Raw genomic sequence first — 21,196 nt, 5'->3', positions numbered from 1 at the left:
TCCCTGATAATGACGTGGATAGGAAAACCGAACGTTCCAAACACTCACAGGAAATGTTTCACCAGCATCGCCTGTGCCCCAGATGCAGCTGGCTGTTTTCAGTGAAATGCAGGCTTAGAGGCAGATGGCTAAATGTGGAAAAATACCTTCTGGAAATGGAAAGAAATTATACTATTGGGTTGTTTATGGAGTGCCTCACATATTCTTATTTTGAATAACTATCTGATTATGCTGGGAGAAAGTTATCAGAACATAGAGCTAGTGACGTTTATTTCATAACTCCCACCCACCATAGCCAAGCTCCAGTTCAGCCAAATTTATAACACCTATGGCTCTAAATTAGCATCTCATCTTTAGGTGACTGCAAAATGGTAAGACACCCGATGTCCTTACACACCCAACTGCATGCTGTTGTCAGGTGGTTTGTTTTTTTAGTGTGTGCACTCTTCCCACCACCTTTTGCTCGGTCTCATGTTGGCATCACCATGTCCCTTTTATTTTGGGTTTGGAAATGACCATTTCCATGTTTATACAAAATTGCCCTGGCTTTGGGGAGAACCTTTTGGAGACCCTGGAGGGCTTAGGGGAGGTTGTGCAGAACTCCAGGTTTTGGTAGAAATGACAGTGAGCTGATGGAAAGAGGTTGGCGTTGTGTGGGAGTTCCTCTCCCGCCCTCTACTACTGAAGCTGTTCTCTGCATCTTTTTCCATTGGTCTCTGTACCCTCTGCTTGTGACCACCTGATTCCTGAAGTTTTCTTCAATATTCTACCCCCTTCTTGCCACCACTGAAACCATGTATAATTTCCCTCTCATAGTATGTGTACCCCAGAAATGACTCTTCCTCTCGAAAATCCCTTCTCAGAACCTCTTCAGTCTGCTGCGCTGCTTCCCCTTCCCCAGGGCAACCTTCAAATTCCCTCCTGTACACTCTGCTTACAGCAGAAGACAAGTGGCCAGTGTGTGCTCTGGCTCTCTGCCTCAGTGTGACCGTCGGTGTTTGTATTTTCGATCCAGCTGCCAATAGCCAGCTTGGCTGTCCTGGCTTGTAGATACCCGTGAGGCAGTATCCCATGCTAAGGGTGGATTCACTCCTGCTTATCTGTGTGTGTGTTGTCCGGTGTTGCCTGCTTATCTGTGTGTGTGTTGTCCAGTGTTGCCTGCTTCTCACCACAGGGCTTTTTATTTTGTTCTCCTTTGGGATTAAAAAAATGTTTTTTGTGTGTATGTTATATGATATTTGTACGTGTGCCATTTGTGTGAATATGAATTTCTTTGGGAAAACATTATATCCTTCTTGGTATATTCCTTTGCACACACAAATACTCGTACATTTACCTAATTCCAATGCATCTTTCTGGTCTTAGTTCAAAGGTCACCTTAGAGAGAGATACCTTCCTGTTGGGAAGTAAAGAATAGTGAGAATTTTAAAATTATTGCATATCGCTGGAGACTGGGGATATATAGTTCAGAGCAAATCACTTGCCTAGCTTAAAAGAGGCCCTGGATCTCCATATCAACACTATAATCAAATAAGCAGACAGTAAATTGCTTCATTTTAAAGATAGCTGTTTTGTTCCTTGGTTGTCGTCCCAGGACTTGGGAAGCAGAGACAGGCGAATTGGGTGTTCATGTCAAGCCTGGGCTACATTCAAGCCTGGACTATATTCAAGACCCTGTCTCAAAAAACAACAACAAAAAGTACATGTGCCTAGTGTTTTCTTAAGAAAGGATGGCACACTGTGTATATTCTGTATTTCTTTGAGAGTAGTTTTATATTAGTACCTATAAAGATAACTCATTTTGAAACCCCCTCCAAGTCCCTACATTGCAGAGAATATATTTTTATATTATATCTCAGGGAAACCTTGGCTGGGTATAAAATTGGTTACTTTGTTTCCTTTGATCTGCTTGGAAGAAATTGCTCTGAGGTCTCCTGTGTTGGTTGCCCTTGGCTAATTATGACAACTTAATTTTTTCCTTTTCTTGTGTATAGATTCTTATTTTTACCCAAGTAGCCGTATAATTATTTCTTTAGGCATTATTCTCACAAGCCTACACATTAAATGGGTTTTTTTTTTGAAAAGTTACTCTGGCTGGGTATAGTGGCACACACCTTTAATCCCAGCATTTGGAAGGCAGAGGCAGGCAGATCTCTGTAAATTTCAGGTCTATATAGTAAACTCTAGGCCAGCCATAGCTATATAGTAAGATTCCGTCTCAAAAAACAAACAACTAAACAGTAAAATTACTTTGTCTTATCTTTGGCTTCATATATTTCCCTTTGTATTATATGCCTTTTTGAAGAAGGCAATTGTGTATCTTTTGTATTGTCTTCCTTCTCCATGTCTGTTTTCTTCACTGTTGCTTTTATATCACTGGCTCTATCTTGTTGTGTAGAGTTTCTCTATGTCCTGGTGTTTCTTTTTAGTCACATTCTATTTCTGGTCACTTCTTCATGTGGCTTTATCTCTATAGTGTTATTTTTCTCTTCATTTTTTTTTCTGAGCTCTACCAGCTTGCTTTTCATTTCCTTCTGTTATTGTATAATCTCTTCTTTGAACCTTTGTTTTTCTTCTTTGAGATGTTTTTTTAAAGAAGGTCACATTTCCTATGGTTGCTTTGAGTCTTTGGAGAACTATTTATCTGAGGTCTTCCTGTGTTTCTTTGAGTAGTTGTTCTTGTATTATATGCTCCTAATTTATTTACCCTTTTCTCTTATAACATTTTCCTCAGTCGTATCTCAAGATGCAGTATTGGCTATTTGCTTACCACTGCCTATGTTGAATTAGGGAAGCCTGGCTAGAAGCAAAGGTTGCACTTCCCTCAAGCTGGTTCTCTCTCTTTGAGCACGGCTGATCTTGGTTTCTTCTGTGGCAGGGCTTCTTTCGCATTAGTGGTTGTCACTGAAGAGGTAGGGTGGTGGCGAGTTCAGCAAGGTTCTCAGTGTAGTAATGAGGAAATGTCTCCCATCCTCCATCCCTTTCTCTGGTGATCATGGAAGATTAACACCCAGAGTTCCTCTGCTCAGTCTGCCCTAACTTTCCATGGATGAAGATTGGTGTGAGTACCATATAAGACATAGCACCCAGAGTTCCTCTGCTCAGTCTGCCCTAACTTTCCATGGATGCAAGCTGTGGTACTTTTGCTCCTGGGTGGACTGTCCACACAGCTGAGTTTCACCCTCTGATAAGAGTATCAATAAAGTCATTGCATCTATTGCCCACTAAATGTGTGTTGGTAGAGGCTGCTCTTTCATTCCTGACCACTCAGACCCAAATTAATCACACAGAAACAGTATGAATTTAAACACTGCTTGGTCTATTATCTCAGGCTTCTTATATAAGTAACTCTTACATCTTAAATTAACCCATTCATATTATTTTGTATTTTATCACGAGGCTCATGGTTTTACCAGTAAGGCCAGTCGGTGGGCATCTTTCTCCTACGCTACATGGTGTCTTTCTGACTCCGCCTTCTTTCCTCCTCTATCTCTGCTTGGAATTCCCCACCTTGCTCTATTCTGCACTGTCATAGACCCAAGCAGCTTCTTTATTCAATAGCCAATAAAAGTAACACATATACAGAAGGACTTCTACACCAAATGTGTCTTGGGGAAATTTGATTACTGATAGGGGCCAAAAAAGGCATGGGTGGTTTCTGGGACATCCCTTTATTCAGTATTTGCAAAAGTACTTCATGTTTATTACTGGAGTTGTGACAGTTTTCTTGCTCCAGAGGTAGTGAAATCACAAATTTCGTGCTGATTTCTTATCTAGTTTATAAGGAAATGTGGTCTCTTTTTTTCTAAGTCATGTGGAGTCTTATAAGACTTCTCTACTGTTAGTAGAGAGGAAAGAAGGCAAGCTTCCTTGTGAACTGGATTATGTTTTTTCCTTCTGTGTAGAGATACTCTTCCAGGCACTGGTGTTTCATGCTTCTTCCTCTGCCCCCAGACCCTACCACAGTAGAGTTTAGGTGCATGTGCCAGGATCTTTAGAACAGTAGTCAGAGCCATTTTAAGATGATGATGGTGGGGCAGAAGCCTTCCAAGTCTATGCTGCTGGGCTCTGGACCATTGACTGTTGAGTAGTAACTTGTCTCATTTGAGCTTTTCTGGTGCTTTGACTGCATTGAAAAGACTTCTGCCTACAGTTGCTGCAGTGTGCTGCAGTCATGGACTCTCCTGTGTCATGTGATCCTCATCCTGACTTAGACCTGACCGACACGTAGAAACTTCTAGACTCCTATCAGGATGCAGCGAAGCCACTTCTTTAGTAAACAGTGTCATGAAGCCTTCAACCTTCTCTGGCTGTGCCCTCAAGCTTGGATCCTTTTAGGGTAGCCAGTACTTGACAGAGACAAGTCTTTGCTCACTGTTGTCTCTGTCTGTCCCCGAGGGTCCAACAGAAAGACATCTAGAGCCGGGCGATGGTGGCACACGCCTTTAATCCCAGCACTCGGGAGACAGAGGCAGGCGGATCTCTGTGAGTTCGAGACCAGCCTGGTCTACAGAGCTAGTTCCAGGACAGGCTCCAAAGCCACAGAGAAACCCTGTCTCGAAAAACAAAAAAAAAAAAAAAAAAAAAAAAAAAAGAAAAAGAAAAAAAAAGACATCTAGTTTTACAGAGTTGGCTGCAGTTTGGAGAGTTGACAGTGGGGGATTGTTCGCAGCCATATGCCTTGGTTCTGATTTAGGCAACTTGGGCAGGTGTGTACAGGCTTAGAAGAGTGTGGGTCCTTCCTCTCTCAAAGTCCATTGGCCACCGGGCTGTGGGGGCAAAGAGGGCAGAAGGGGCAAGCAGGGCCTTATCCAGCCCGTGAGGTCAGGTAGAGAACACAATGCCTTCTGCCAACGGGTGGGATGAGGTGGGAGTCCTCCATGTTGCCATGCTCTGAGAGAACTGCCAGGCCATGGTGGACTCCCATCTCCGACGGTAGGGCCTCCTGGCAGAGCAATGGTGTCATTTGCAACCTATCTCTTGTACCAGAGTCAGAAAAAGAACCTTCGGTGAGTGGTTCTTTTTGAGACAGGGTATCTCTATAGCTTTCGAGCCTGTCCTGGAACTAGCTCTTGTATACCAGGCTGGCCTCGAACTCAGATCCACCTGCCTCTGCCCCCCCCCCCCCCAGTGCTGGGATTAAAGGTGTGCACCACCACCGCCCAGCTCCTTTGGTGAGTGTTTTAAGTTAACCTTGATTTCTTTTTCTATTCTTTGATGTTACTTACTTAGAAATTAAAAATGTTTCTCTACTTTTATCTCTGATTTGAAAAATTATGGCCTTTATTATGATAGTTTGGTAATAATTTTTGGGCCACACGTGGTGTTGCATGCCTTTAATCCTGGCATTTGGGAGGCAGAGGTGGGTAGATCTCTGTGAGTTCAAGGCCAGCCTGATCTACCAAGTGAGTTCCAGGACAGCCAGGGCTACATCATGGAGAAACCCTGTCTCAAAAAATACAAAACAAAACGAACAAAAAATTATGATTGTCTATTCAAACTTGGCGAAGTTTGAATAGACTGGCGCCCGGCACAGAGAGGCTTGTCTAATTAAGGTGTGTGCTTAATTAAGATAACAGTGCTTAGTCTGTCATTAAAATTAGCACCGAGAAAGTTCTCCATTGGTCCTTGGAGAGGACATTATATGCAAGCCCTGTTGTGTGGGTTGCAAGTGTCACTGGAATTTATATGCATTACTTGTCTAATTGCAGTAAATGTAGCATGTCCGCTAGGTTTTGAGTTAGAAGGCTGTTTGTTACTTATTGGAAGTCACTTGAAGCCTCAGTTCCCAGAGGCAGCTGTTCGCAGGGCCTTCACCTCTCCCCAGAGATGGCTGGGGAGACTTTGTTGCTGGCCCCTGTCTTTCATGGCTGCAGCAGTAAACATGACAGGTTGTTTGGAAGCCATCTGTTAAAATGGCTGCTGCTTTGCATGCAGCAGTGAACTTGATCAGTTTCCTGTCTTTCTCCGTGGTAACAGTCCGATCTCGTGTCACAACAGGTGGAAGTTGATGGGTCGAAACTAAATGTGACCAGTACGTGGAACCTGGCGTCACCCCTATTGTCTGTCAGCGTTGACGGCATGCAGAGGACTGTGCAGGTAATGTTCACACGATTTACTTAGAATACTGACACAATGAGAAAAGGCTGCTTCTTTCATTGTGTGCTTTTTGTGGTTGTAAAAGTTTTTTTCTTCTTATACAAGAGGACTTTGGGCTGTGTCTTCATTTCAGAGAATATTTTCTTTCTCAATTTCTTTCTTCCTTCCTTCCTTTCTTCTTTCTTTCTTCCTTTCCTTCTTTCTAACAACCTTACAAAGCCATTGCATTATATTTTGCTGGAAATAAATAATCCCACAGGCTTCTTAAAAAATTACTAGATAAGAAGTTATCTTTTTCATTGTAGGTTTTAAATTATAAATCAGGGTTTGCATGGGTTACCTTCTTTTTATACAGTTAAAATTATGCAGTCTTAGCAGAAACATGACCATGCAGGTTGACCATAACATATATCTTAGAAAATTAGTAATTTGGGGGTCCACCCCACCAATGTACAGTGTCTTCCTCTGAGCAGGTGCCTTGAAGCCAAGAGTAGATGGCATAGTCTTTGTAATCACTGACCTCCATTTAAAGTAGAAAACCATCAGAGGAGGAGCTAAACCACGATGGACACCTCATTCTGAGGCCAAAGGCTGCTGGAGAACCAAACTCTAAACAAAACCAAAAGAAAATGTGGTTATTACATGTGAGTGAGAACCTTGAATCCCCCATAGCATCGAATGCTGGTTCTCCAGCTCAATTTTATAGAAAACCAAAGAACCAGAGCTGTGTTATGTCGTGTTCATCCCAGTCTCAGCTGCCTTATGCCGTGTCCATACCTGTCTGTCTTGGCTGTGTTAGGCCATGTCCATACCTGTCCCGTCTCTCCTGATGGAGGCTGTGGATGACATCTGCTGACTGAGCAGTTCCCAAGCTGCACTCCCCTGCTGTGTCATCTGTATGCGACTGGGAACTCGAACTCCCAGCACAGAGCGTGACGTTTGGTCTTCTCCCTGTATGATATGTTTCTCCTACATCCTAGCTCTTTGCCTCATCTTATTTCTAACTTTATAAACTATGAGAAGAGACCCTGGAAAGATATCACTATACACTTTCACGCTACTTAAATCCCATTTGTTGGGGCTTAGGGATGTGGTTCCGTGGCAGCGTGTTTGTCTAGCAGGGACAGCACCTGAATTTGATCCTCAGTGCTGCAGGAAACCAAGTGTGGCAGTGCCCTCCTGTAACCCTGGCACTTGGGGAAGTGAAGCCCACCCATAGCTCATTTCCAGATACAGCACGTCCTGGTTGTTCTGGCTTCCGCCATGGAGTTGAGGGCGCACAGTCCTTTCAGTCCACACGTGTGTTTCCTCTCCTCCCGAGACTATAATATGATCATGTAATTTCCCTTGACTACACTGTCTCTGCAGTCTACCATTCACCTCTGATTGTTTTCCCAAGCTAATGAAATTTACACAGAAGCTTAAGGTCCTCTTTGTAGACCTGGAGACCAGCCTGAGCTACAAAACAGCCTGTGTAAACAAGCAAGCAAACCAGTACAAACAAGCAAACAAGTGAACGAGTGGATAATAAATGCATTTGTTACTGTATCTTCGAAGTGGTGGTTTTGTTGTACCTGTGGTCAGTAGCATATTCCCCATTGGAGTATGGTTGTGGTTGGGTCACGTGAAGTTCAATTGTTATGTATTTAGGTACATAGTATGACCCTCAGTGGTGGGAAGACATAGCAGTTTTGTTCAAGGTTTCCTGTCATGGCACTTTTTACTACTTTCTTGGTGTCCCTGCTGATAGTTGTCTTGGTGGCTATTTGGCATTAGAATTTCAGTCAGACATGTGTTTAGAAAAATCACCATTTCCCCTAGAAAATCCATTGCCCCTGCATGATTCATGCAATTTTATTTTTTATTTTGTAAGTTCTTTTCTGCAAAGAGCATCCACATACCTGGAATATATGAACCCATTGAGGCATCCCCTGGATTTGTTGAAAGGAATTGTGGGACCAAGCTAGTGCTCTCTAAGTGGACGTGAACTCTCTCAGAAACATCAATGGTGCATCAGCAAAACTATCAGCCGCTAAAGTCAAGATAGAACTTTTGTTCCTTATGGACAGGAATGATTTTTATGTACTTTTTGTGGAGTTGGACTCAGCTGACTTGGCAGACTACCACCACATGGTCCTCGTGGAGTGAGTGTGAGCCATAAGTGATGATCAGTGTGAATCGTGAGTGTGCCCAGGCTGCACAGGTATCATTTGAAGCTTAGTGCACATAGGGATGTTCTAATCTTCCTAATGCTACACAGCAGATGGTCTGCTCACTTCTCAATGAGACCCCGAGGGTCAGAGGAAGGAAGTGACTTACTTAAGGTCATCTAGCTAATGCGGTGTAGAGCAGAGATTTAAACCCACACAGTCTCCCTGTCAGGCTTCCATGCAGGAGCCTGAACCAGCTGTGACTGCACTGTGCTCTCTTCTGGCTGTTTCCCTGCCAGAGTGCGAAAGAGCCACTGGGATGACTTGTCAAGCCTAGGCTGTGGGCACACCTGCACACCTGACCAATTCGTAGGTCTAGACTCCGTCTGTACCTCTAGCTGCTTCTTAAGTGATGCTCAGGATGCTGGCCTGGGAGCCACAGTTAGAAGAGCTGCTTCACACCTGTGCGCTCACCTGAGCTAAGGGGTGAGGGCTGAGGGAGGAGCCAAATCTGACAGAGCCTTACTTAACACTGTGGACTCTGCTCAGGCCTCAGGCCAGTAGGATCCATGGGGTCTCCAGTGGGAAGGGCGATATCACTGGTAAGCCTCATGGGCACCCTATTTTCTTTAAACTCTCTTTCAAAAGCAATTGGGCCTACTATGTACAGTCACTTGGCTAATGAGTTTTATATGTGGTTCCCACCCTTCAGTTGATCTGAAGGTGCTGCCCTCACTGGGCTTGCGACCTGCTTCTTGCCAAGCTCCCGGCACACATGAGGTCGGGTAGCTCGATGGGCAGAGGGCAGGTCAGGGAGTGGTTCCAGAATTTCTGAAGTAAGTCTGCCTTAGCTGTCCTTTGATCCCAAGATTTAGATTTCTCTTCTCCCAAACCTTCCCCTAGGTAACCTTGTTCCTTAGACAGCCTTCTTGGGTATTTTGTAGGGTCTCTCTAGTCCCTGACCTCCACATTGGTAGAATCTGCAACCATAAGACAGCCAGGCCGGTATAGCTCTTCAGATACAGACCACCATGATTCCTGAGAGCAATGGTTCACTGCTGTTTGCTCTGGGCAGTGGTACCACCTTCTGATGGGCATAGATCTGGAGAGCAGCAGAAGTCTCTCCAGCTGTCCCTCTCCTCTCCTGGGGCCTGTGCACACCATGGCCTCCCCCTCACCTGCCTGGTGCTCGTGACTCCGCCCAGAGACAGCCGCTCATATGCACCAAGCTGCTGCTGCGGCCTTCTCTTCTCTGACTTAGGATCCTGTGCTTGCAGAGAACCCTGATCAATGCTGATAAGCAGGGAGCAGTCTGTCTAATAGGAGTGGACATTGAAAACTGTTGGGTGGAATTGAAGGTCATCCCTCACTGACTGCCTTAATTAATTATTTTTCCTATTTATCTGACAAGTAAGTTTTCCTCAAATATCAAAAATCAAATGACAGTATTTACGATTTATTTGCTTTTTTTCTGCTGTGTGTTTGCTAGTGTTTCCCCCTAGATCTAGGGTCTGTTAGTTTGTTTAGTTTTACTAAAGAAATGCTTCTGGGGTGACCTGGAAACCCTACACTCTCCTGTGCTTTGTGACAAGATGCACTTAGATATTCAAGTCACCTGTTTCACAGCTCTGCATTAAATAGTCCTTCGCAGCAGCGATGGAATGTAAGCCTCATACAAAATTGTCTATTTTTCTTTCTTTTATTTCATTTGTATATTTTTATGAGCTATATTTTTAAAGTTAAAAAGTGAAATTAATTTTAATGTACCCTATATAAATATACTTGTATATTCTAGAATATATGTGAAATATAATATCGATATAAAACAATATGAAATTTATGTGACCCTAGGAAGCACACAGATGTCTGGCATGTGTGTTAGTACACCATCTCAAACCAGACTACCAAAACAATGAAGTTATAGTTAATAGAAATATCTACTATATCGCTATAGTTTAAAGATTTACTGTGTTTTGTATAAGCATTTGCCTTTCCTTTTGTATATCTGTGCATCAGTTGCATGCCTGATATACAGGGAGCCTAGAAGAAGCAATACGTTCTCCAGGAACTGGCATCACTTACTATTGTGAGCTGTAGTGTAAGCGCTGGGAACTGAACCTGGGTCCTCTGCAAGAACAGCAAGTGTTCTCAGCCACTAAGCCATCTCTCCAGCCCCTATATTTTTAAAATTACAATCAAATCGATCAAAATACAATTGAAATTTTAATTCCTCAGTCATTTGAAGAAGTCCCAGGTGACTGGTATGACTGTTGCTGAGACAGCTTGCCTGCTAAACCGTCTATAAACCAAGCAGTGTTTCAGATAAAATCTTACAGGCTTTTTCATTTCGTTTGTTCCAATTCCCCTCCGTGTGTCAACCATAATTGTGATATTTATCACTTAAAAATTAACTGGGTTAAGGAGCTGGTAAATTGCTTGCATTGCAAGCCCAGGACTGCGTTCTGTCCGCAGCACACATGGAAAACACCAGTCATGAAGAAGCATGGTTTCTATCCTAGCTCTGGGGATCAGAGCGGAGGATCCCTGCACTTGCTAGCCAGCCAGCCTAGCCTAGAGTACGAGTCCTGGTCAGTTAGAGCCCCATCTCACAAGACATGATACACACCAGTGTGCACAGATGAACATGTACATGCATACACAGATATGACCATATGACATGTAATGTCATCCCCTCCTGCATACACACAGATGAACTGGATTAACAGAATTAATGAAGGGTGGATAAATGAGTTCATTTTAAAGCAAAAGATGGGTTTCCCAACAAAAACCAGAGCTTTTCATACAAGATGGAATGATTTCCTGCCTGTAGGGCTTAACTCAAGTGGGAAAGAAAATGGAGATGTGCTATGTCCTCTGTGTGGAGTTCACGTTCTGTCTCCTCCCCGTGTGCTAGAATCTCCGCAGAGAGGAGCATGCTGAATGAACAGAACTTTTTATTGTCATTATCAGTATTATTGCTAGGCCCATGTTCCCTTCCTGTGAACCTTTGAAAGAGACTCTTCTCCTTTCTTTGAGCAACTCAAAACGTTTTCCATTTCTTACAGTGTGATTTGCCTGCTCGATCCAGCGTTTCTTGTTAGCGGTTCACAGACTAGATTTTCCTTTCGTGCAGTCACGATGTCTGACATTCCCAGGCAGAGCAGCCCAACTGCTCCCGGCCTGCTGCTTTGTGCGGCCATTTCTTCTGCCCACCTGCTCACAGCAGGCTGCCTTCAGGCCTGAAGAGCAGCTAAATACTTTTGAGAGTATACGAAGATCCCGCTAAGGTCTAACCGGTTCTGCATTGTGTGATGGGGAGCTATTCACCCACGTACTTTTGAAAACTGGCTTTTCCTTTCTCTTATTCTCACTTAAATGTTTTCAAGAGAAAATAATTTTATTATAAGTGATCTTAAAGAGCAGATTGTAGCCTTCATGCATCCTGTGTTGAATAAGTCATTGTTAAGTAACTAGGTGGAATTAATTTTCCACATTAAAGCAGATAAATTTGGAAAAGCATCACACAAATCTCATGACATTTACTGCAAAGTAACAGATTGAATGGATTATTTATGAACTAATTGGAGTATTAAATAGATTATATGACATGATAACGTCCTTACTAAGCCTAGGTAACCAAGTATTACCCAAGCACGGAGTATGAAGAAAGGTCAGTACGATGCAGGCTGTGTGCATGTCCATGGTATATTTACAAATGCACAGCTGCACAGAAATTGAAGGAACTTTTTGAAACAGCTCCAGCATCCTGGTTTTAACTGATTTTTTTTTTTAGTTTTCCATTTTAAAACGATAAAGTAAGAATTTTCCTTGTCAGTGTTTTAGATTAAAATGTCCCTCACAGGATCTGAAAACAAATTTTAGTTCCAATCCTAGTTCCTGAAGCTAATTTTTGTGTTCATCTGTGTGTGCATGTATATGCATGTCTTCTTGGATGCGCGCTAGGGACTGAACACGATATGAACTGTATCCCCTACCCTTGAAATTCATTTTTTAATTGGACTGCTAAATGCTGGGGCTCATAGTTTTGCTTATCTTTGCAATCACGTGCTTGTGCACAGAATCTGCTTCACTGCATGTTTCCAGCCTTAACGCAAATGTTTTCCCTGTTTTTAAGATGTTTCTCCTCACCCCACCCCTCTTAGAAGTAATTAGCTGTTATTTTGTACTGTATGCATGTGATTACTCCGGAGTCACCAAATGCAATATGAACCCATGTATTTAGTTGTGTCAGATATATAAATATATAACACAGTAAGCAGGGGTTAGTGTTTTTTCCTAAAGAAGTAGGAAATGAAAGAGTAGTTATTAACCATCTCCTTTTCACTTTGCTGAAAACATCAATTACGGTTACACATCTTAGGAACAGGCTCCCCAGCAGAACAGAAATAGCTGCTTTCACTGTTTCAAAAAATTTAATCACAGTTTAACAGCTGGGATGTATGGATGGCTGTAATTTAAGGCATTAACTCCGAGGCAGGGCTACCTGCCTCTGGACAGCAGTCCTGGGAGCGGAGCGCGTCTCCTTCTTAGCAGTGTGTTTTATAATTCGGAGATGTTCATTAATTTAACAGAGCAGAAAATAGCTTCCTGAATCCTCTACACATACTCACGTCTTGTCCTTTACTGTTAACTAGACAATTACATTTTAGTTGCTGAGAGAGGAAGAGAATTTCGAAGGGTGTAGGCACCAACTGTGTATATGAGGAAAGGAGGGGAGGAGCTGCACTGGAGTCTGCAAGACCAAGTAGAGGATAACAGAATATCCTCAGCTGAGCTGGCCGTGTTGGCGCATGCCTTTATCCCGGCCTCCAGAGCTACACAGGGAAACCCTGTCCTGAAAAACCGAGAGAGAGAGAGAGAGAGAGAGAGAGAGAGAGAGAGAGAGAGGGGGGGGGGGGGGGGGGGGGGGGGGGGGGGGGGGGGGGGAGGGGGGGGGGGGGGGGGGGGGGGGAGAGGGAGAGGGAGAGGGAGAGGGAGAGGGAGAGGGAGAGAGAGAGAGAGAGAGATTGTCAAGTTGTAAATCAGGGAGGGAGCCAAGGACACCTCCTCCACCCTAGTAATGTATTTTGGGAATGCTTGCTTTATTGTTTTGTGAGTGTTGCTGCTTTCCTGAGTAGGTAGCTTTGCTAATTATCCATTTGTTGAAGTTGTTTTGTGAACAGAATCTTTTAGTTTTCATTCTGAAGAAATGAATAGCATAGATGTTAGAGTAGACTTAATATAAGAAAAGAAGGACATTTTTTTTGTTTTTCAAGACAGAGTTTCTTTGTAGCTTTGAAGCCTGTCCTGGAACTAGCTCTTGTAGACCAGGCTGACCTCAAACTCACAAAGATCCGCCTGCCTCTTCCTGGGAGCTCTGGGATTAAAGGCGTGCACCACCACCACCTGGCAACAAGGAAATTTTTATTTATTTATTTATTTATTAAAGATTTCTGTCTCTTCCCACCTCCGTCTCCCCTTTCCCTCCCCCTCCCCCAATTAAGTCCCCCTCCCTCGTCAGCCCAAAGAGCAATCACTGTTCCCTGCCCTGTGGGAAGCCCAAGGACCACCCACCTCCATCCAGGTCTAGTAAGGTGAGCATCCAAACTGCCTAGGCTCCCACAAAGCCAATACATGCAGTAGGATCGAAAACCCATTGCCATTGTTCTTGAGTTCTCAGTAGTCCTCATTGTCCACTATGTTCAGCTAGACCGGTTTTAACCCAGGCTTTTTCAGACCCGGGCCAGCTGGCCTTGGTGAGTTCCCGATAGAACATCCCCATTGTCTCAGTGTGTGGGTGCACCCCTCGCGGTCCTTGCTCGTGCTCTCTCTTTCTGCTCCTTATTTGGACCTTGAGATTTCAGTCCGGTGCTCCAATGTGGGTCTCTGTCTCTGTCTCCTTTTATCGCCTGATGAAGGTTAATATTCAGGAGGATGCCTATATGTTTTTCTTTGGGTTCCCCTTCTTATTTAGCTTCTCTAAGAACCCGAATTATTTTATCTGGCTTTCAAATCTCACTTTAAACTTGAAAAGGAGGCAGTTGAAATAGGCAGAAGGCAGCTATGTTTCAGGAATGACTTCTTACTAAAGTTTTGCTAGCTTCTCAGGTGTGGCCCAGGCAGTTTACACACAAACTTGTCCCAAGACAAAGTCATTAGACAACAACTAGCATTTAAATCATAAACTATAGCAAGTGGTTTTCATTTTGTTTGGTTTTAGATTTTTCAAGGCTGGGTTTCTCTGTGTAACAACCCTGGCTGTCCTGGAACTCACTTTGTAGACCAGGCTGGCCTCAAATTCACCTGCCTGTGCTTCCCAAGTGCTGGGATTAAAGGTGTGCATTATCACTCCCAGCTACAAGCTGGTTTTTAATCCTGAAATTTATTTGTCTAACTGGCAGATTGTCATAGCACATGTCACCTATGTAATGGCCAGCCAGGATAGCTCCGTTTTCTAGCCTCTCAAACAGTTGTCCTTTCTTTAGAGAACGTCCCAAAGAACGTGTCAAGCTTATTTTCACACTCTCGGGCTGTCAAAAGATTAGAATAAAAAGCAAATTATAGTTCCCCCAGTGGAAGTGCCAAGGAAAGCCCGTCTTGTAAATCCACTGCCTGCTGCCGTCAGGAGCCTCCATCTAAACTTCAGCTGAAATGACACTGGCAGTGTGGAATCGTGATTGAAAGTGAGTCTGCAGGAGTAGCTCAGACCAGCCTCGGAATGCCTTTCACGCCGTGAGCTCTGCAGTGAAAGTCACAAAGGTGCTAGTGTTGGCAACACCTGTCTGTGAAAAGATATTCTCAGAGATGACATGCCCAGACAGATGAAGGTTCCCATGTGATTTTGATAGGGAACACTTTGTGAACCAATTCAAACTGTCCTTTTAAAAAATACATTCTCAGTGTGCTAACTGATGTATCAGCTACAGTCCAGGACAGGCCTATGCCCAGGAGTAGGCAACCAACACAAGCTGGACTTGATGCATGGGGAGTTGGGGGGTAGAGAGAGAAGAAGGGAGAGGAAGAAAGAATAAGAATGAAGTTGGGTAGTTAGGGAGGTGGGGATAGATCTAGAGGAAATCTCAAAGAATTAATAAAATTGTTATTTAAACATCTATTAATGATAGTGGTAAATCAGCATTGTAAAAAATTTTAGTCACTTATTTGCTCCCCAAAAGAGAGTATTCACTCAAAAAGAAATTTGCTTGCTTCCTTATTCTAGAAGTAACTTCCATGGTCTCATAAAGCATAAAATATTAACTCCTGGGCCCAAGGCACATAAGAGTTGCTGAAGCCTGAATTAGACAAAGACAATAGCAGCAGGGACAAGTGAAGCGATTTGGTGGATATTCTGGGTGAGGCTTCAGAGATTGGCAGATGCATTTCTGTGTGTGAAGAGATTACAGAACTAAGGATAAGTGGTGAATGTTGGTTTTGCTTACTTAGACACAGGAGAGCTATGGTGGATCAGGTCTACAGAGGGCAGATGGAGAATTCCGTCTGGCCTCTGCATGCAGTTTGGGAGGTGCTTTAAATATGTAAGGGCTAGTATGAATGAATGACTCTGTGTCCTGGATTAGAGCTGAAAGCGGAAATGGGAAAGCCATGCACAAGGGTATGTCTGTCACATGCAGACCATGAAGTAGAGTGATTACAGTGTGTTCATACCCATAATCCCAGCACTGACAGGCCTACAGTTAGTTGCTGTTCAAAATGTATGTGAGACCTTATGATTACTTAACCACGGGCTGAAGATCTTGAAACTCTAAAGAAGAAATGCAAAGGGGAGGAGCCCCAGCTATTGCTCTGCAGTGGTTCCTGGCTGTTTCAGCAAGAAGGCTGGGATACTCTGTGAGTAGTAGAAGTGTTCTGGGTGTCATCGTGGGGTTTTTGCCATCCCATACAATCATCAAAAGACATTGAATTTTAAACTATATGTAGAATGCAACATTTGTGCACAGGTTCTTCTCTTGTAAGGTTAAGTTTAAAAACTCTCTCATGTATCTGCTTATTGTATATGTATGTTCATATGCCATGTGCATTTGTGGAGGTTAGGGACAATTTGTGGGAGTCAATTCTCTGCTTTTGGGGCCCAGGTATCAGATACACATCATCAGGCATGGTGTCTTTACCCAGCAAACAATCTCATGTGCCCATGAAGTTAAAATTTAAATGTAGCAGCTAAGGAGTCAAAGGGATAGAAGCATGGATCTGGTTAGAGTTCCATAGGGAAGAGTATGGATAAATATGTCCAGATGAAGCCAGCAGGCGAGACCAGAAAGCTCCAAGAAAGTGGGAGAAAAACCTGGAGCCTGAGGTGGCCCTGAGGTCGGTCAAGGATGCCTTTGGGGGTGGGACTGAACCCCTCTTTAGAGTATTTATTAATAAGGTGTAGACAAAAGGGATCTAAGACATGGGAAGATACAAACTGTAGGTTGTTGAATTAGGAGCGGCGGCAGGGCTGCGTCCCCGGCACCCGGCCGCCAGCATGGCTAGTTTATACCCAGAAATAATTACACGGAAACTGTATTCTTTCAAACACTGCCTGGCCCGGCTAGGTCCAGTTTCTTATTGGCTAGCTCTTACATATTGTTTTAACCCATTTCTAATATTCTGTGTAGCCCATGAGCTGGCTTACCAGAGAGGATCTTAACCTGCGTCTGTCTGGAGTGGGAGCATCATGGCGGCGACTCCTAAGCTTCTTTCTCCCAGAATTCTCTTCTGTCTACTCCGCCTACCTAATTTTCTGTCCTATGAGGGCCGAGGCAGTTTCTTTATTAATAAGAAATCACTCCCACATCAGTAGGTGATCTCACCGTGTGTCTGAAGGTGGTAGTGGTTAAGCCTGTTTGCCCATGATTTTGGTTTTTCTTTGATTTGGCCTTTATTTCTGAAAAAAGTATTTCTTATATTTTAAAGTATTTCTTGAGTTTTGTCTCCTTTTTAGGAAATAATATCTTTCATTTTGGATTATGGTTTTCATCTGTTTGGCATTCTTTGTCATGCTGTCGTTTTTGTGGGGTTATTTTCTGTGCCTTTTTCATAGGTTTATATGGATCAGGTACATGACACTTTTCTGTTGCTCATTTTTACTTGAAATTGGGCTCTTTGTTGTCTGTTGTTGACATTTAGCAATGACATATTATTCCTGTGGCTTCCTGACACAGACTAGTAGGACGGAGAGTTCAAGCACAGCTGGGGAAACCCTTCACAGGTAGGAATGGAGAGCCTGGACTGGCTCTCTCATGTGAGCCTTGGCCGTATGAAGGCAAGGCCGACTCAGCACCTCTCCTTTGTTCTCAGTTACTCCTTCCCGAACTTTCTGATGGCTACACTTCTAAGTTCAGCAGCCAAACTTCTTTTGGACAACCTGTCCAAAAGGCTGATTCAGGGCTGTGTTGCTTGCTTTAATCTTCCAGCCTGGAATACCTAAAGCATTCTTAGTGCGGACTGACATTGTTTGGTGTGTTTCCCTATCTGCACCATTGTCCTGTATGCTGTTGGCACTAAGGAGAAAGCACAAGATCCATGTTCCTGATCCATATAGAACTCTCCATCTAAGGAGTGATCATGTGATCATGTATTAGCCTGTTAGAGGCGCCACATCCCATAGAGAAGAATTGTGTACTTTTTAGTGTCCTGTACTTTAGTTCCCTTGCCTCCACAAAATGGTCGTCTGAAAGATGATTCTAGTGGTCTTGCAACTGATCCTCCAGCCATTCCTCCCATTCGTGTGTATCTTCAACCGCAGACCATCAGTCTTTCTAAAGCAGAGCTGTAGAAGAGGCTTACAGGGCCAGGGATATGGCTCAGGGAGGGAGGGAGCATGCATGACCTGGCTCCCTAAGTTCTTCAGAGTTTCCTGTCCTGCCGCTTTCATCTTCAACTACCCCTACTTCTGGCCACACTGAAATACTCACTCTTCTCCAACTTTCCATGCTTGCTCCTCATCAAAAACTTATAGAAACTTTCCCATCAACACAAAAGTTTTTTTTCACTTCCTTTTGTAACATTCCTGCTTGAATGTTTCTTAGTGACTTATTTTTAGAAAGGAGCTCATTGTACTGCCGTGGAAGCGTGAGACTAAGTTTCCAGGACCAATGCTAAAGGCACAGCAGTGCACATCTAAAACTCCAGCACCGAGGAGGATTGCTGGCAGTCACTGTAGCTGAATTGGTGAGCCCCAGGACAGTGAGAGACCCCATCTCAAAAGCTAAGGTAGAGAGCAATTGAGAAAGACACAAAGCGTCTTCTGACCTCCACACAATGCACACACATGTCACATAAACATGTGCACAGAAGCAAAATGGCTTTTTATACATGGTAAGCTGTTGTGAGTTATTAATGTTTCTAATCGACATGTAGATTGTCAAAGTGCTAAATCAACCTAATTAAGCTGTGTATTACCTCACCTCTCCCATCTATTCGTGTCTGGGTCCCTGAACATCTGCTCCTCAGCAGTCTTCAGTGATCATGTTAATCTATGGAGCTAAAACTTTTTACCATTTGACTAATCAGTCTCCACTAGTCAGCTCTCTCTCCCTAGGTGCTCGGCTTCTCAAAACCCTCCCTGTGAATCAGGTCATGTGTTAAGTCCTTTACCATACTGTCCTTCAATTTTTTCTGTATTTTTACCCATGACAAAATTTCCATTATTTCAAGGGCTGCATGGTATTCTTTTGTATGTTTATATGTACACATACATGTAAACAGAGACTGCACTATCATCTCCTGGTTGCCCGGGCCCAAATAATCACACAAAAACTATATTAATTACAACACTGTATAGCCAATGGCTTGAGTGTATTACTAGCTATCTCTTACACCTTAAATTAATTCATTTCTATTAATCTGTGTATCACCACGAGGCTGTGACTTACCAGTAACGTTCTAGCATTTTTCTCCTTTGGCAGCTATATGACATTGGCCTGACTACACCTTTCTCTTTGTATTCAGTTTGATTTTTCTGCTTATCTATATTCTGCCCTGCTATAAGCCAAAGCAGCTTATTAATTAACCAATGGTAATAAAAACATATTCACAGCATACAGAGGGGAATCCCACCCCCCCCTCTCTCTCTCTCTCTCTCTCACACACACACACACTCACACTCACACGTGCGCATTAATATATACATTCTTTATCTCTTAACAGATGGGCTTGAGTGGATTCCACATTTTAGAGGTCACATGACCATGCAGGGATCTTGTCATAGTGTTGACCTCATTTTCTTGAGGCACCCACTGTTTTATGTGGAATTCTTTGATCATAAGTAGCTCTGAACTACATCCTGTTTTCCTTATTGGCTACACTCTGCTTATTTTTAAACACAAGATTTTAGTGTTTAGCAGTAAGCCCTTCTGTAACTCTTCTCAAAATTAGTTGATATTTCTTTTTATCTCATAGTACCTAATACATTTTGGTATGTGAATTTATGATATTGAAGCATAATTAATTTGCAATTTGTTATCTTTCCTGTGGTGTTCTGGGAAGTGGATCTTTTAAAGATTTATTACTTGTGTGTACATAATGTGTGTGTGCCTGTATGAATATATGTTATGTGTGTGGGTGTCTGGGGTCAGTTGGGCAGAAAAGGGCATTGGGTTTTCTGGAGCCTGAGTTTCAGGCAGTTGTGAGCTAGCAGATGTGGGTGCTGGGATCGGAACTTGAGCCTCCGGAAGAATAGTAAGTGCTCTTAACTGGAACCATCTCTCCAGCCTCTGAACGGGGCATCCTGTTTCAGTCGGCAATGCTCAGCACTGTCATCCACAGATGGTTAAATGACAATAGGAGAACTCCCGTGGTCAGAATCCAAGATTCAACACACAAGGTTTGCTATTTTAAGATATAGGGTCTCACTCTGTGGCCCTGGCTGACCGGAGACTTACTATATAAACTATCCTGGCCTCGAACTCATGGTTGATCCTCCTGCTTCTGCCTCCTGAGTGCTAGGATTGCAGGTATGAGACACCGTGTCCAATAGCAGCACTCAGTTCTTGAGTCTCCCTTAAGACATAAAAGAAAAGAACCTGGAGTACTCTGCTCTGTGTTCTTTCTCTCTTCGTTGTCAGAGTTCTTCAGGAAAAACAGAAAGAAAAAAAGAGAAGATTAGGTGATATATCTTACTCAGAAAGAGGAGCTAACAAAATTTGTGTCTTATTTATCCTAGAGTCTTAGGTAACATATAGATTTTTTTCTATATATTTATATAAATTTTAATTGCTGTGTATTCATAGAGTAAAGTGCTGGGCTTCATTTTAACATCTTCATATGTGTATTATGTTTTGCTTATACTCACATCCAGCTTCCTTCTCCACCCCCACCCCCATCACTTAACCCTTCCTCACCCCAAACACACTCATACATTCATCTTAATATGCATATTTTTAAAGATAGAGATCCTTTACATGAGAGAAAACATGCAATAATTATCTGAATCTGACTTATTTGTTTAACATTTTATCCATTTTCCTGTAAATGACCTAATTTCCTCCTTCTGCATGGCTGAATAAGATTCCCTAGCGTGTATGTACCACATTTCCTTCATCATGCGTATCTAGACAGACATGTCAGCCTGTCCATGATAACATGGCTGTCGTGGATGGGTCAACAGGGTCTCTGTGCATAGTGGCCCAGAGTCTTCCGTTGTTGCTGTGGGACACAGTGCTTCAGTTTTAGGTGTGTTTTAGTTTTTTTGGAACTTCATGCTAATTTCCGTGCTGGTTTTACTAACTCACTCTCCTATCAACAGTGTACAAGGGTTTCCACGTTCTCACCACCACTGGTTTTCACACAATCCCATTTCTCAATTCTTGCTGTTATTTTCTGGCCCATTGTAATTTCAGGAAGTCCTTGTCGATGCCACATCCCATAATTGTTTTCTCTATACCTTTGCCTAGCGATAACCAGTTCTCAGATCTTATGCTAAAGTCTGTGGTTCATTTTGAATT

At 43.1% G+C, this 21,196-nt stretch overlaps 1 protein-coding gene across 2 annotated transcripts in view; it reads left to right on the top strand.

Moving 5' to 3' along the window:
* The window catches only part of Pcca (propionyl-CoA carboxylase subunit alpha), a 272,275-nt gene that overhangs the window by 191,200 nt on the left and 59,879 nt on the right, over positions 1 to 21,196 (top strand). For both annotated transcript variants that reach the window (XM_050150358.1, XM_050150359.1), the window contains exon 20: positions 6,001 to 6,099. In XM_050150358.1, the coding sequence (XP_050006315.1) occupies positions 6,001 to 6,099 (99 nt within the window). The remainder of the gene's footprint in view (positions 1 to 6,000; positions 6,100 to 21,196) is intronic.

Source organism: Alexandromys fortis, unplaced genomic scaffold (genome assembly GCF_014885135.2).
Source record: "Alexandromys fortis isolate MF-2015 unplaced genomic scaffold, M_Fortis_MF-2015_v1.1 scaffold_66, whole genome shotgun sequence".
Taxonomy (NCBI): domain Eukaryota; kingdom Metazoa; phylum Chordata; class Mammalia; order Rodentia; family Cricetidae; genus Alexandromys; species Alexandromys fortis.
This window is presented reverse-complemented; position numbering and strand designations above follow the sequence as displayed.